Consider the following 13,657-nt stretch of genomic DNA (forward strand, 5'->3'; position numbering starts at 1 on the left):
CCAATAGTAGCAACATTCCATGTAGAATCTCCAATAGTATCTATTTCATTTTTGTTACATTTGTACCCTGCGCTTTCCCACTCATGGCAGGCTCAATGCAGCTTACATGGGGCAATGGAGGGTTGTGACTTGCCCAGAGTCACAAGGAGCTGCCTGTGCCTGAAGTGGGAATCGAATGCACTTCTGACAAACTTCATAGAAGAACGTCTAAAAATTTATACCAATTTTGACGTTTTAGTGAGAAAAACATCTAAATGCACATTTATGCCACCTTTCGGACATTTTTCTCTTTTGCAAATGAGCCCCACAGTAAGTCTTAATAAACCACAAACTATGAGAATGCGCATTGCACAAGTAAAACTACCTATTAGAAAATTATCCTCTGTCGATGTCGTAGCCCCGCTTAAATACACGCATGATTTCAGGAATCCTACTTACATCCCAGTCGGAGAAAGCGTGAGCTCAGGAGTCGTCTGCGCTCGTCGTAGCAGCTGTAGTTCCCCACAGCAGAAAGGTCGGCACGGAGTAGGATCAAGTTTCCCAGCTGAGAAGAGGAGCCCTGCGGCAAGTCCGCTGACCCATTAAACCTCCATTCCACTAGTGAACTGTCAGAAGCAGAGCCAGAATTCCGGGTTACGACACCAAGAAAATGACTTTCTGATATACAAAGTATCGCATATCAAGTAAAATGAGTTTATTTTGTTGAGCAGACTGCATGGACCGTACAGGTCTTTATCTGCCGTCATTTACTATGTAACTATGAACAACGCACTCATCAGTCCATATTCAGCTGGCGAAGGTGAAAGCTTCTTTAATCGCCGATTGCTACCAGCTAACGTAGACCGGGATATTCAGTACTGGGCTATGTCCATACTCTGGCATTGAACATGAATAAATTAATTTAAAGGCAATATGGTAGCACAGTAACTATATATGAAAAAAGTACATAAGATATAATGTATTGTGCAAGTGAAATGGAAGGGGAGCTTTTTAGAGCTCATGTAAAGCTGTCTAGCGAATGAAGACAATGAGCCTGGCCATACGTCCTTTTCTCCCTTATAAATTCATTTCAGTATTTATATACCGCTTAGACATAAGCGGTTTATAGTTTCAATTACCAAATACAGGAAAGTAGGGGTGGACCAAGAAATCTGATCAGCCGAAGGTAGGTTGAAGTAACTTTATTCAGCACCAGATCTGTGCTGAACAAAGTTACTTCAACCTACCTTCGGCTGATGAGATTTCTTGGTCCACCCCTACTTTCCTGTACTTGGTTTTTGAACTGTATAGGGGGGTTTTCTTACCTTGACCTTTTGGTTATAGTTTCAATTCACAGGTACTGGGTCTGTCCCTAGAGGGCTCATAATCTAAGTAGTACATGCACTCAGGGGCGTAGCTACATGGGGCCACGGGGGCATGGGCCCCACAGATTACGCCCTGGCCCCCTCTACATTTGACCCCTGCCGTCGCCGCCCGCCCCATCAGGTACCTTGTTTGCTGGCAGGGGTCCCCAAACCCCGCCAGCCAATGAGTTTTCTTCAGCGCCGGTCGACTCAGGCGTGGGATCATTTGTTTCTGACGCCTTACATCCTGCACAGTGCATGTAACCCCGTGCAGGATGTAAGGCATCAAAAACAGATGATCCCACAACGAAGGCGCCGGAGTCAACCGGCGCTGAAGAAGACTCTTCGGCTGGCAGGGATTGGGGACCCCTGCCAGCAAACAAGGTACCTGATGCGGCGAGGCGGGGTGGGGGGGGTTGCGGTTGTGGTCCAAAGTGGCGGGCGGGGGGTTGCAGTTGCGGTGGTGGTGGGGGGGGGGGTCCAAAGTGGCGGGGGGGGGGGGGGAGTCAGCTAAACAGTGCCCCCCCACCTCGGGCTCTGGCTCCACTTCCCACCGAGGTCTGGCTACGCCCCTGCATGCAATACTGTTCAACCTGGGGCAATGGAGGGCTAAGTGACTTGCCCAGGGTCACACGGAGCTGCAGAGGGAATTGAACCTGGTTCCCCAGGATCTCAAGCCACTGATGACCATCAGGCAGCAGTGGGAATTGAACCCAGTTCTGCAACTCACTGCACTAACCATTAGGCCACTCCTCCACTATGAGATATCCATGGCTTGTTCCATACAAATTGTTTAGTGTTGGCACTTACAGTAGACATAGTGGAATGTTTCCATCTTTCGTTGCTGCACACTGGCATTGAACATCGGATCCAGCACCAATGTCAAGAAGTTACGCAGGAACAGCCAATATTCAATGCTAAACCCACATGGCTAACTGGGCAAACTTAGGACGGTACTTATCTACTTGCTGTGCTAGTGATGTGGGGCATTGGAACTGAATATTGCCAGTGCCACATAACTTCCAGGACAGCCCTGGCGCTGGCTGGACAGCGCCATGATAATCAGAGGGGAGTGGAGGAGTAGCCTAGTGGTTAGAGCACCACGGCTTGACATCCTGAGGTGGCTGCTTCAAATCCCACTGCTGCTCCTTGTGATCTCGGGCAAGTCACTTAACCCTTCATTGTGAGCCTGCTGGGGATGGAGAAATAGCCACTATAGCTGAATGTCACTCATCTTTGGACCGATGATCAGAAGCAAACACGGGCGCTAGAGGTTAGCGCCATAGGAGCGCTTGTGTTTGCTACCGCCCCGTGATCAGAGCCCCTGAGCATGTCATGCAAATGCATGCTACTACTACTACTTAACATTTCTAGAGCGCTACTAGGGTTACGCAGCGCTGTACAGTTTAACAAAGAAGGACAGTCCCTGCTCGAAGGAGCTTACAATCTAATAGATAAGAGTGAGACAAATATAGGACAATCAAGCCATTGTGACATCACTGATGAGGTTGGCTCTTAGGCATTGGTGGAATGAGGCATTATGACATCACAATCTCAGCTCTGGTTAAATCACTGCTATATGTAATACTACTACTACTACTTAACATTTCTAGAGCGCTGCTAGGGTTACGCAGCGCTGTACAGTTTAACAAAGAGAGACAGTCCCTGCTCAAAGAGCTTACAATCTAATAGATAAGAGTGAGACAAATATAGGACAATCAAGCCATTGTGACATCACTGATGAGGTTGGCTCTTAGGCATTGGTGGAATGAGGCATTATGACATCACAATCTCAGCTCTGGTTAAATCACTGCTATATGTAATACTACTACTACTACTACTTAACATTTCTAGAGCGCTACTAGGGTTACGCAGCGCTGTACAAATTAACAAAGAAGGACGGTCCCTGCTCAAAGGAGCTATTCATCCCCAATGATCAGCGACCAGCGCACCAAAGCATTCTCAGTAGACTGGCCACAAAGACATCCCAGCAGAGCACCCTAGGGGGCAGTGCAGTGCACTTCACGTAAAAGGTCCCATGTACACATCTCACCATTACCCCCTTATATTGTATGGGGAGCCCTCCAAAAGCCTGCTGTAGCCACCTGCAGACATAAGGACTATTGGAGTGGTGTACAGTTGGGTACAGTAGGTTTTTGGTGGGCTGCGGAGGGCTCACATTTTCCACCACAAGTTTAACAGAGCGGGATATGGGTCTGGGTCCCCTTCTCTACTGTGCACTACACTGACCACTAAGCTACTCCAGGGACCTATTTCCTACTGTAATAGAACTGGCCATAACATCATAGAGGCTGGTATGTACTGTTTCTTTCACATCTTTGAAAAGTGGAGAGATGGGGGGGGGGGGATCACGCATTAATCCCTCCAGTGGATCATCTGGTCATTTAGGGAAACTTTTTGTGACAAAGCCGTGATTGAAACAGGTCTAGACTGAATAACAGTAGACCAAAACATCTAAGTTTTTAGCCCTGGACGTTTTGCTTTGTTCCATTAGGGCAGAAAAATATCCAAGTTTTGGGAACACCCCAATCTTGCACCCGAAATGCCCCTCTTGTGATTTGCATAGAAAAATATCTTGAAAATGGGTTTCGGAAATTTTGATTTGGACGTTTTGGCAAAAAGCCCTATCTGCTGCTTTTAGGACATTTTTCTGTTTCGAAAATGAGCCGCTAATCTATTAAAATGGCAGTTCTATGAAGGGCACCTAACTGGGAGCCAGTTGCATGCATTAAAACACAATAAAAATGAAAGAAAAGAAATATGCATGCAATATAATCCCTAAATACAAACACAAAATACATAATCACAAATAAGCTTAAGCAGAAAATAAAGCATAAAATTACAAACAATTCAAGCTTCAGAAAATGTATAACTATCTTTAAATAACCAAGTCTTCAAAGCTTTATGAAATGCAATGTAACCAGCAATATTATGAGATTCAGAGGGCAGCGAATTCCAAAGAAAGAAACTTGCATAGCAAAACCACTCTGTTTCTAGAGGTTTTTAGTCTGAGTGCAAGAAAGGAAGCTGGAACAAACGTTTTTTAGACAAGCACAGGCACGTGAAGGTACATCAGGGCCACTGAGGGACACAGCTGGGCCCAGGGAAGGTCAGCCCCTCCCCGCCCCCCTTACATTCCCGCGTCTTTTCTTCTCCTCCCTCGATCCGTCACTTTCGTTGCTCCTTTATGCTGGGACCCAGGTTATCGCATTAACATAACCCCATGGGTCCCGACACACAGAAGAAGGAGAGAGACAGGCACCGATGCCGGGGCCCCCCCCCCCCCCCCCCCCCCCCGGGGAATGTTGCCCCTCCTACCTCTCGGCGGCCCTGAGGTACATCCTTTACTAGTTTGTCTGACAGGTATTTCAGTAGGTTCCATCTGAAAAGTTTTCTAAACAAGGCAGAGCAGCTTAAATGAAACTCTAGCTGTAATTGGTAGCCAACATGACTCGACTAGAGTTGGTGTTACATGATCCATTTTTTCCTTTCCTAATCTATACAATAGGTGCACTTGAGGGATGTCCCAAATTGGCATTTTCATAGTAACATAGTAGATGATGGCAGAAAAAGACCTGCACGGTCCATCCAGTCTGCCCAACAAGATAAACTCATATGTGCTACTTTTTGTGTATACCTTACCTTGATTTGTACGTGTCCTTTTCAGGGCACAGACCGTATAAGTCTGCCCAGCACTATCCCCGCCTCCCAACCACCAGCCCCGCCTCCCAACCACCGGCTCTGGCACAGACCGTATAAGTCTGCCCAGCACTATCCCCGCCTCCCAACCACCAGCCCCGCCTCCCAACCACCGGCTCTGGCACAGACCGTATAAGTCTGCCCAGCACTATCCCCGCCTCCCAACCACCAGCCCCACCTCCCAACCACCGGCTCTGGCACAGACCGTATAAGTCTGCCCAGCACTATCCCCGCCTCCCAACCACCAGCCCCGCCTCCCAACCACCGGCTCTGGCACAGACCGTATAAGTCTGCCCAGCACTATCCCCACCTCCCAACCACCCGCCCCGCCACCCACCACCGGCTCTGACACAGACCGTATAAGTCTGCCCAGCACTATCCCCACCTCCCAACCACCCGCCCCGCCACCCACCACCGGCTCTGACACAGACCGTATAAGTCTGCCCAGCACTATCCCCACCTCCCAACCACCCGCCCCGCCACCCACCACCGGCTCTGACACAGACCATATAAGTCTGCCCAGCACTATCCCCACCTCCCAACCACCCGCCCCGCCACCCACCACCGGCTCTGGCACAGACCGTATAAGTCTGCCCAGTACTATCCCCACCTCCCAACCACCCGCCCTGCCTCCCACCGCCGGCTAAGCTTCTGGGGATCCCTTCCTTCTGAGGAGGATTCCTTTATGTTTATCCCACGCATGTTTGAATTCCGTTACCGTTTTGCTCTCCACCACCTCCCGTGCATAAATTTGCTACAGTTGGCATGAGAGTCGCATGGCACATATGCAAAAGGGCTGTAGCAGTGGGCGGAGCATGAGTGTGCTGCGACGTCAGACTCCGAACTGGATTCAACAGCTTTCAACAGCAGCACGGCCACGGAGGACGAAAAAGAACTTTAAAGGCCTCGGGTCGGCTGGCGGGGGTTGGGTCCCCCGCCAGCTGAAGAAATATTTTTTAAAGACAGCGGCAGGTGGAAGCGGACCTCGGCTGGCTGGGGTTGGGGTCCCCCGCCAGCAAAGGTAAGCAACGGCAGCGGGGGAGGGTTGACGGCGGTAGGGGGGTCCAGGGCGAAATCTGTGGGGGCCCAGGCCCCTGTGGCCCCACGCAGGTACGCCCCTGCTTATGCCTGCCGTTGATCTGGCATAAGCTGTCACACCTCCGTTTCAGCATGCCAGAGCTTTGCTCTGTTTTGCTCTATGTTATAACGGGTTATAAAATGCCTTAATGCTGTTACAGAATTTGCGCCAATTCTGTATATGGCGTTGAAAAAAACCCTGCTATTCTATAAGCCGTGCTTAAAGTTAGGTGCGGTTTACAGAACAGCGCTTACAGCTGGGAATCGCGCCTAAATGTAGGTGCGGCCTTTTGCATCGACTAAGATGTGGTGTGAATGTACGCGCCTAAATTAGGCACGTATCCCCCGTTATTCTAGAACAACGCACGTAAATGCTAGGAACGCTGCCCCCCCCCCCCCGCTCCACCCACGACCCTCCCATTTCTTCACCCCTCTTTTCATCGTGTATAAAATTTAGGCTTTGAGCCCACGCCTAAATTCACGCACATAAATTCCAATTAAATTTAATTAGTGCCAATAATTTCTTGTTAACCTAGTAACATAGTAGATGACGGCAGAGAAAGATCTGCACGGTCCATCCAGTCCTGCCCAACAAGATAAACTCATACATATGTGCTACTTTTTGTGTATACCTGACCTTGATTTGTATCTGCCATTTCAGGGCACAGACCGTACAAGTCTGCCCAGCACTAGCCCCGCCTCCCAACTACTAGCCCCGCCTCCCCCACTGGCTCTGCCACCCAATCTAAGAATAACGAGCTCATTATTTAATTAAATTGCACGCACAATTTTTTTTGTGACTTCTATAGAATTAGGGGGTTGCATTCATGTGCCACTCCATAAAATTGCCCCCCCCCCCCAAACATTGTCATTGCCAATATTCTATTACAGTGGTAACATAATGAAACAGTCTGGAGCATACAATTGACGAGGGTGGTCTTCGCGGGACACCTTACCTGCCATTAGCTCTGTCACACTGTAGGGTGATGCTGGTCCCCAGCTGGCCGTACTCAACTCCTGAAATATTTAAACAAAGTACCAACAGGATCATTGGGGTCTTCACTGTGATTGGTTATGGCAGTATTGAAGAGCTGGAATGTCAAAAGAACTGGAAAGTCTGTATCCCTACAGAGCTCCAGGTAATGAATCGGTCAATCACTAGGACAGAATAGCTGCTGAAAACCAGGGAAGTCAGAGTTCAAATGTCATGTCAGGTACCAACTGAGTATCTCATCTGCTAACTAATGTGTTAGCAAGTTAACGTGCGCTAATGTGATTTAACACAATTAAATAATGCAAGCCCCAGTACTCTCAATGGTACTCTCAACGGGGACTAGTTACTAACTAAGGGTATCCTATATGTGGGTAGCTCCATTTAGGTGCCCCGATGCCTCGCTGGGAGACCCTATTCTATGACAGTATCTTGGCACCCAGACTCTGATATATAATACCAATGTATCAATAATATAGAACACCAAATACAAATCAACTTACGCGTCCAGTTTTTCCTACATAAGCACACAACTGTGAAACACATCAAAAGCAGAGGCGTATCTGGACTTCGGCGGGAGGGGGGCCAGAGCCAGAGTGAGGGAGCACATTTTAGGCCCCCCCCCTGTGCCGCTAACCCCCCCCCCCCCCCCGCCATTGCCGGACCCCCCCTGCCGCCAACTTTGATCCCCCCCTGCCGACGACCCTCTCCACCCTCCGCCCGCCGCCAACCCTCCCCCACCACCGTCGCCTACCTTTGCTGGCGGGGGACCCCAACCCCAGCCAGCCGAGGTCCTCTCCTCCATTGCAGCAAAGCTTACTTCAGTTTCAAATTCTGAGTCTGACGTGACGTCAGACTCAGAACAGGAAGCTTTGCTGCAACGGAAGAGAGGACCTCGGCTGGCGGGGGTTGGGTCCCTCACCAGCAAAGATAGGCGACGGTGGGTTGGCGGCGGGAGGGGGGTGGAGAGGGTCGTCGGCAGGGGGGTCCAGGGCCAAATCTACGGGGGCCCAGGCCCCCACGCAGATACGCCCATGACCAAAAGCCTTTAAAACTACGAACGACCACCTAAACTTCCGGAAAACACTAAAAACTAACCTGTTTAAAAAGGCATACCCTACCGATCCAACATAAATGCCTGATCTCTGCAACAGAACAAAACTAAAGTACATAACGGACATAAAACAACTCTTCCGTTGTACGATTCCCTAGTGTGGCTGGTCAGGACTCCGACCCCCCCCCCCTCACCTGAGGGTTAGCCCTGGTGGTCTAGCGGTGGCCCCCACCAGCTCCCTCCTACTTTGAAAAAGGAAGGACTAGGACTCCCTCCTTATGCTGGGCACCTTCTCAAAATGGAGACGCCCCACACTGCACATCCTGGCTGGGTGGAGCATAACTACCATATAAGGCAGTTTCCCTTCTATGCATTCTTTCCATTATAGAATCTGGGCGATACTGTACGTGCACTCATACATGCATTGGTGCCAGTGTTCTGTACCAGGGTCACTAAGAGACTAGGCCGGGCCCGGGGCAAGGCCGCCCCACCTCTGCCCCCCCCCCCACTGCCCCGCCTCCGCCACCCCCATCGCCCCCCCCTGCTGCTGTCGCCCCCCCCCCCTCCCGTCACTCCCCACACTGCTGCAGTCCGCGGTCTCACCTGCCTGCCTCCACTGCTCCGGGCCCCCTTCATTCAAAGCGGCAGTCGCAGATCGCGTCTCTTCTGGCCTTCCCTCCCTGTGTCCCGCCCTCGTCTGATGTAACTTCCAGTTTCCGCAAGGGCGGGACACAGGGAGGGAAGGCCAGAAGAGACACGATCTGCGACTGCCGCTTTGAATGAAGGGTAGCCCGGAGTCAAGGAGGCAGGCAGGTGAGACTGGGGACTGCAGCTCCGGTGGCCTGACCCCGGCGCCGGGCCCTCCTTGGAGGCCCGGGCCTGGGGAATTTTACCCCCCCCCCCTCTCGGCGGCCCTGTTCTGTACATTTAAGCATGTAATGCATACATAAATGTAAGCCCCCATTACAGAGTTACCTCCTAGATCCACTTTTTTTTATTGACCTGTGCATCAGTGAATTAACAGGGCAACCTCACTACTCTATACAGGATACAGACAGGAAGCTTGTTACCAGTATTGCAGTGTCGTGTACTGGGATTCTCTCCAAGGCTCTATTTTCTTTTGTTAGTGAGTGACAAAGCTTGAGAGGGAATGAGGGAGCGACAGGATGTGACTGAATAAGGGAGTGGGGGAATGAGAAAGCGACGGAGTATGGTCCAGATGTGAATGGAAATGTGCCATTGTTGTAGGGAATTACAATGTAACCGAGCTGATGAGAGAAAGGGCACAGGGCAAGCTTTCGAAGGAATAAGGGAGCGGCACAGTTAGAGTGTGGGCGAGTGAGGGTGATATTGTGTGAAAGCACAGAAACCCGACAGCGCGGGGTAACAGGAGCCTGACAGAGGAGAGTTAGTGTAAGAGTGACAGTGAACATGAGCAAGTGAGAATATCCATTCACAGTCAGCGAAAGACCTGCCGCTTCTTACCTTCCTCTCCCCACCTGGATGACGAGACTGAAGTGGAAACCAAGGCGGCCGTGAGAATCACCATCACCCTGCTAAGACATGATCCAAGGCTGCTCATCTGAAAAAGAGAGAGGGCGAGAGAGACTCCTTCAGAAACCAGGCTAAAATTCAAAGACTTCCTCTTCAACCAGCAGAGTGACAGGCTGTGGAAAATCTTAATGAAAAGCACGGGGAAGGGGAAGAGGATGGGATGAACTGAATTCCACCGAGACGTGGTGGGGACCTGTTCTTAAATTTAGACATTGCATCGGTCAGAGTACCTCAGCAGCAGGGTAGCAACAGCTGACCACTTGTATTAGGATCCCAGAAAGCAACAAGGCAAACGATCTGCAAAATCCAACGTGGAAAACAAACCAGCAGATCAGTATAATATCCAAAAAGACTTTATTGAGGATACCGTGTATGAAACAAATGCCCGACACAGGCCGTGTTTCGTCCAACAATAGGGCTGCGTCAGGGGCTAGTCTGTATCTTTCTTAATTAAGATCGGTATCAAATTATATGTCAAAACAAGGATATAAGGAACCTTCTTCATAAAAACCCAGCATGAGCAGCATAAAATAGAATATCCTGAATGACGCCAGATAGATAATGAATAGCCTGCTAACGAAGCCTTCGTTAGCAGGCTATCTGGCGTCATTCAGGATATTCTATTTTATGCTGCTCATGCTGGGTTTTTATGAAGAAGGTTCCTTATATCCTTGTTTTGACATATAATTTGATACCGATCCTAATTAAGAAAGATACAGACTAGCCCCTGACGCAGCCCTATTGTTGGGCGAAACACGGCCTGTGTCGGGCATTTGTTTCATACACGGTCTCCTCAATAAAGTCTTTTTGGATATTATACTGATCTGCTGGTTTGTTTTCCACTGGTATTAGGAGACAGAAGTGCTTTGGACATAGTAACACAGTAAATGACGGCAGATAAAGACCTGCACGGTCCATCCAGTCTGGACAATACACTCCCACTCAGCTGAGGAAACAGTGGCACCTGGATATTTGGAACTGCGAGCCACTCCTACCCTGATAGATCCCAGTTACCTTTAATTGTTAGATTCAAGCAATGGAACGTAACCTAATATTTTTGTGAATATACAATTAAAAATAAGCAGTAATTCTTCCACTAAATATTAACCTTTTATAGCATAACTCAAAAAAACAGTGATAAATCTCTTAGGGATGGTCTTTTCTACATATTGCGATGGACTGACATATTTTAAGTTCAGACCAAATCTGTGGATTGTGAATTGTGAACATTTACAAGGATTATTAATCAATCACCTATTTACCAGTGTCCAATGTCTGAGGGACAGGGAAATATCCCTTCTCTCCCAGCCTGACCCCCTCCCCCCTGATTTTGCAGTAAATATTCCCATGAAAGTATTCAGACCCTCCCAACCTCTCAAGCCTTCAGTATGAGAGCAGGATGCTTATCACCAGGAAACAGAAATTTAACCAGGCCTCTCCTTAGAAAACTCAGATCCTGTCAGCCCCGGATTTCCTGCTTTTCAGATATTTTCTTCTCTCCTGTGACCTCCACCTCACTCTCAGTTCTTCATTTGGCTTTGGTAGGTTACTGACGGGATCAACTCAACCCCAGCTACTATCCTACCATTAAAAGAGCTTGGCCTCAGTGCAAAGCATTATGGGTAAGAGGTTGGCATCCACAACTCACATGGTGGTACAGAGAATGAGAAAGAGACAACAAAGCCAATGCAGGTGAGGAACAGGGTAAGCAGAAGGGAGAAGATATGATAGAGGCATTTAAATACCTCGGTGACAGAAAGGCACTTGAGGCAAGTCTCTTTCTACTGAAAAGAAGTTCTGGAATGAGAGGGGCATAGCACAGACTCAGGAGTAACCTGAGGAAATACTTATTTATGGAAAGGGCAGTGAATTCATGGAATGGCCTCCTGCAGGGCCGTGCCGATGCGGTAAGCGGGGTAAGCGCCGCAGGGGGGCGCCCACCTCTGGAGGGCGCCGCCGCGGTGCTTACTCTCGCCCCATGCCGCCGAGGCCTTTAAATCTTTTACCTGGTCGCAGCAGCGTCAGTGAAAGCGCTGCCGACGTCTCCCTTCCCTTGCACTCATTGGTTCCCTCAGTGTCCTGCCTTCTTCTGATGTCAGAAGAAGGCGGATACTGAGGGAACCAAGAGCGCGAAGGGAAGGTGGACGTCGGCAGCGCTCCGCTTTCACTGACGCTGCTGCGACCTCTTCGTTGCCGTCGCGTCGTCCCACCCCCCACTTCACGCGATTCACGAACCGCGCTGCCGCTTAGCACTGCTTAAAAAAAAAATTTACACGTCAGCAGGAACAGGCTGCTTCAGCCAATCCCAGGAGCCTTCCTTCAGCCCTCAGGGGCGGAACACGCTGAAGGAAGGCCCCTGGGATTGGCTGAAGCAGCCTGTTCCTGCTGACGTGTAATTTTTTTTTTAAGCAGTGCTAAGCGGTTCGCGAATCGCGTGAAGGGAGAAGACAATTTGCTGGAAATGGAGGGGAGGGGAGAGAGAGGAGGATTGCTGGCTATGGATGGAGGAGGGAAGGGCAGAGAGGGACAAGGATGGACATGGGGGCCCAGGGAGAGGACAATTTGCTGGAAATGGAGGGAGGGGAGAGAGAGGAGGATTGCTGGCTATGGATGGAGGAGGGAAGGGCAGAGAGGGACAAGGATGGACGTGGATGGGAGGACAGGACCCAGGGAGAGAGAAGAAATTGCTGGAAATGGATATAGAGCAAGAAATGAAGAAGAAAGGAGGAAAGTAAAGAAATAAATGGAAAGGAAGCCCTGGAAATGGAGTTAAGAGGACAGATAGCAGCAGACTTAGATACTGGCCAGCATGATCGGAAAAAGAAAGTCACCAGACAACAAAGGTAGAAAAAAATCATTTTATTTTCATTTTAGCGTTTGGAATATGTCTACTTTGAGAATTTACATCTGCTATCTTATTTTGCAATGTATAGCAATTTGTTTCTAAGAATATTGCTGACAATTCCTGTCAGTGTAGCAAGTGGTGAGCGATCATTTTCACCGGGGGGGGGGGGGGGGGGTGCCAACTGATAGTCTGCAGGGGGGCGCCAGAGACCCTAGGCACGGCCCTGGCCTCCTGGTAGAGGTGGTGGAGGAAGACTTTGAACTCAAGAAAGCTTGGGACAAGAATGTAGATCTCTAAGTAGGGTTACAATTTTTTTGTCCTCATAAAAATAGGACACTTGCCCCGCCCCTTTCACGTCCCCTGCCCCGCCCCTGATGCATATTCCCCTCCCCCAGTCACCCCCTCCTCACCCCATCACCTTCCTTCCCCCGTCATCTCCACTCCCCTTACTCTACTATCCCTGGTGGTCTAGAGGTACCTCTTCGGGGCAGGAAAGAGCCCCCTCTTTCCTGCCCGGAGCGCTGCTGCCAGCTGCCCTGCATCCTGTGTGAGTCTGGCTCTCGGCGTTTCAAAATGGCCACCGAGAGTTGAAGTCTCGCGAGGCTGCTTCAACTCTCGGCGGCCATTTTGAAACGCCGAGAGCCGGACTCACAGTATGCAGGGCAGCTAGCAGCAGCGCTCCGGGCAGGAAGCTCTTTCCTGCCCCGAAGACGAAGAGGTACCTCTAGACCACCAGGGACAGTAGAGTAGAGTAGGGGAGAGGAGTCCCGCGCCCGCCAGCCAGCCCGTTTGTCCAGAAATCCGGACAAACGGGCAGGCTGGCCAAATCCGTCCGGACGCCCGGACATGTCCTCAAAAAGAGGACATGTCCGGGTAAATCTGGACGTATGGTAACCCTATCTCTAAGGGAGAGAAAGAGAGAGAGTACATGGCATGGATGGGCAGACTGGATAGGCCATATGGTCTTTATTGGACCCAACTTAAATGCCTGAACCCTGCAACACTCCGAAACCAAAGCACGTAATGGACATAACGTAACTCTTCCTCTATACGATTCCCTAATATGTCTGCTC

General features: G+C 49.9%; 1 protein-coding gene across 2 annotated transcripts in view; it reads right to left on the minus strand.

Annotated features, from left to right (window-relative positions):
* Positions 1-13,657, minus strand: part of IL11RA (interleukin 11 receptor subunit alpha) — a 241,663-nt gene that overhangs the window by 94,193 nt on the left and 133,813 nt on the right. For both annotated transcript variants that reach the window (XM_030192833.1, XM_030192834.1), the window contains exons 2-4: positions 9,671-9,767; positions 7,097-7,157; positions 439-605 (exon numbers count right to left, since the gene is read on the minus strand). In XM_030192833.1, coding sequence (XP_030048693.1) covers positions 439-605; positions 7,097-7,157; positions 9,671-9,767 — 325 coding nt within the window. The remainder of the gene's footprint in view (positions 1-438; positions 606-7,096; positions 7,158-9,670; positions 9,768-13,657) is intronic.

Source organism: Microcaecilia unicolor, chromosome 2 (genome assembly GCF_901765095.1).
Source record: "Microcaecilia unicolor chromosome 2, aMicUni1.1, whole genome shotgun sequence".
NCBI classification, from domain to species: Eukaryota; Metazoa; Chordata; class Amphibia; order Gymnophiona; family Siphonopidae; genus Microcaecilia; species Microcaecilia unicolor.